Genomic DNA, 2,500 nt, shown 5'->3' on the forward strand with positions numbered 1-2,500 from the left:
TCACTCTATTTGTGGCGGCATATATATGCAAATTCATTCTCTGCCAGCAGGAGGCGCTTGTAGAGCGGGAGAGATGGAGGTTTCCACCGGTAACAGCTGTACACAAAGCAGCGCTCAGCTCACAAACGCTGCTTTATTAGGCATTACAGGCAAGATGAAATGAAAATGACATCCACAATTTTCTGAAGACAGTCAGTTTCCTTCAGAAATACAGTGATATAAAAACACCCGCACCGGGTTTCGACTTTGAAACGTGCAGTGCTCATGTTTATTCAACGAAGTCAAAGCCTTTTGGAGAATCTATTTGTGGCGGTCAGTTTTGATATTGTGGTGGGCCGCCACTAATAAATCAATGTATGGGAAACACTGAGAAGATCTAAATATTAAAAATTAAAATGAAACTTACCTGCTTGAACGTTTTCATTTTTTTAGTACCAACTTGGTACCGAAGTACCGGGCCTTTTGACAACACTATATTACATTATTTTAAATATTATTAAATTATTATCAAAATACATTTTTTTTTTTTTCAAACAAATTTTCACTTTAATTTTAGCTAAAGTTTTAGTAATTTTGTTGTGTTTTTGTCATTTTTATTTGTTTTCTTTTTTTAAATGTCTATACATTTTTAATTAGTTTTTATATATTAGTTTCAGTTATTTTGGTACATGCTGGCAACATGCTGAAATAAAAGCTGAATTATATATTTTTTAATATTTAATTTTATTTCAGTTAACCTTTATTTTGTTTTATGGTTTTACTTTTAGTTTTGGTTGACTGATAATGGCTCAGCTCAACCAGACAGGAGTGTTTAGTTGTGCTCACCTGAACCTCTCGGAGCTCCTCGTCTATTTTCTTCTTCCTCTCTTCAATCTTGGAGACCTCGTGTGCCATTCTCTCTTTGATCTTCTCCATCTCTGTCTTCTGGTCGCTGGCGTTCTGAAACGCACCACATGTAAATACACTTCACGCTGCGTGTTCGTTTCCACACGCATCTCGAACACACACACACACACACACACCTGCATCGATGTAGTGATTTCCTGCAGGGCGGCGTCCGCCTCGGCCTGTTTGGTCTTCAGTAAGCTGCTCTGCTCGGCCGCCCGCCTCTTCAGCTCATCCACCAATGCCTTCGCTTCATTCAGCTTGGCCACGCCCGCCTGCAGTCACATGAGTACAGAAATCGATTCAAACAGGAGTTTATATGAATGCATGTCTGAGGGGAACTTACTGTCTTTAGAAAAGTTTAGATGGTATTTTTTCTGTTCATCTTGGCTCTGTATAATGCATATTAAAGTTCGTAAGTGCAGCGCTGCTTTGTTTACAGCGGAAACCAAGGAAACACTTTAAGCGCCACCTGCTGGCAGAGAGTGAATCTGCGTCTCATTCAGCTCGTCTGCTGTTTCTGTTTCATGCAGATATTTTTATGTATAGTTTCACAAAACTGAAGTCAAACCATTCTGTTTTTGCTTCAAATTTCAAAACTATACAATCTAATTTAGATTAAAAACTGCTCGTGTTGCATGTATGCAGCATCTTTGTTTGGATCATGATTAAAATGCAGTGGTTTCCTCTAATTTTAAATGTTAAGAGCACAGACAAAGCCTTAGTTTGTTTATATGAAGAGATTTCTTTTATTTGTGTTATTTATTTATTTGATTTGGAGCTTGTTTTAAAATTTCAATTTAGTTTTGTTATTTACATTTACATTATATTTAAATTTTGTCATTTAGCAGACGCTTTTATCCAAAGCGACTTACAAATGAGGACAAAAGAAGCAATCAAAACCAACAAAAGAGCAATAATATGCAAGTGCTATATTAGTATATTATTATAGTGTTATATTTCAATTTCACAAAGAAACGTGCAGCGTTTTGTCCAAGCAATAATAAAATGACACATTTAATTTATAATTCGTCTTAAATCTCATTTTGTTAAAAAAAAAAAAATCGTGAATCGTTACATCTCTATTAGCATGTGTGTTCATTGTGAATTTGAACTCTTGTCTCCATCAGTGACGGTGTTGACCTGTAGGTGCTGTTGTTTGTGGGTCAGCTCTTTCCGTTTGGAGCTGTAGATGGTCTGGTACACCTGCAGGAAGCTCAGGTATTGACTAGGCGTGGCTCCGAATTCCCGACACGACTCGTGAATCGCCAGGAAGGAGCGATAGAGCTCTGCGTGCACAGATCCTGAAACACGACCAATCACAGAGCAGTTTAACATCCACGTACAGCCATACTAAAACTACACACACTTCTCTTCAACATCGTACCAGATTTCTTCTCCTTCTTCTGTTTGCCTCCATCTTTCTCGTCTTCTCCTTCCATCCTTGACAGCAGCATCTCTGGGATCTAAAGGAGAGTCACATGATCATAGAGATGGTGCTAAATGAATAAGCTGTGACTCAAACGTCGCTCACCTTCTTCATGCTGCTGTCAGACCAGCCCTCCATCCACTGGACTGAGCACTTCCTGTAGAGGGCGGGGTTACTCTCACAGTT

The 2,500-nt window shown here is 38.6% G+C and overlaps 1 protein-coding gene across 1 annotated transcript in view; it reads right to left on the reverse strand.

Annotated features, from left to right (window-relative positions):
- The window catches only part of dync2h1 (dynein cytoplasmic 2 heavy chain 1), a 105,016-nt gene that overhangs the window by 54,620 nt on the left and 47,896 nt on the right, over positions 1-2,500 (reverse strand). Inside the window, 5 exon segments of the mRNA XM_016487640.1 lie at positions 826-939; positions 1,023-1,160; positions 2,029-2,189; positions 2,273-2,351; positions 2,420-2,500. The exon segment at positions 2,420-2,500 is cut by the window's right edge and continues 62 nt beyond it. Of these exon segments, the coding sequence (XP_016343126.1) occupies positions 826-939; positions 1,023-1,160; positions 2,029-2,189; positions 2,273-2,351; positions 2,420-2,500 (573 nt within the window).

The sequence above is a fragment of the Sinocyclocheilus anshuiensis genome, unplaced genomic scaffold (assembly GCF_001515605.1).
Source record: "Sinocyclocheilus anshuiensis isolate Anshui unplaced genomic scaffold, SAMN03320099.WGS_v1.1 scaffold906, whole genome shotgun sequence".
NCBI classification, from domain to species: Eukaryota; Metazoa; Chordata; class Actinopteri; order Cypriniformes; family Cyprinidae; genus Sinocyclocheilus; species Sinocyclocheilus anshuiensis.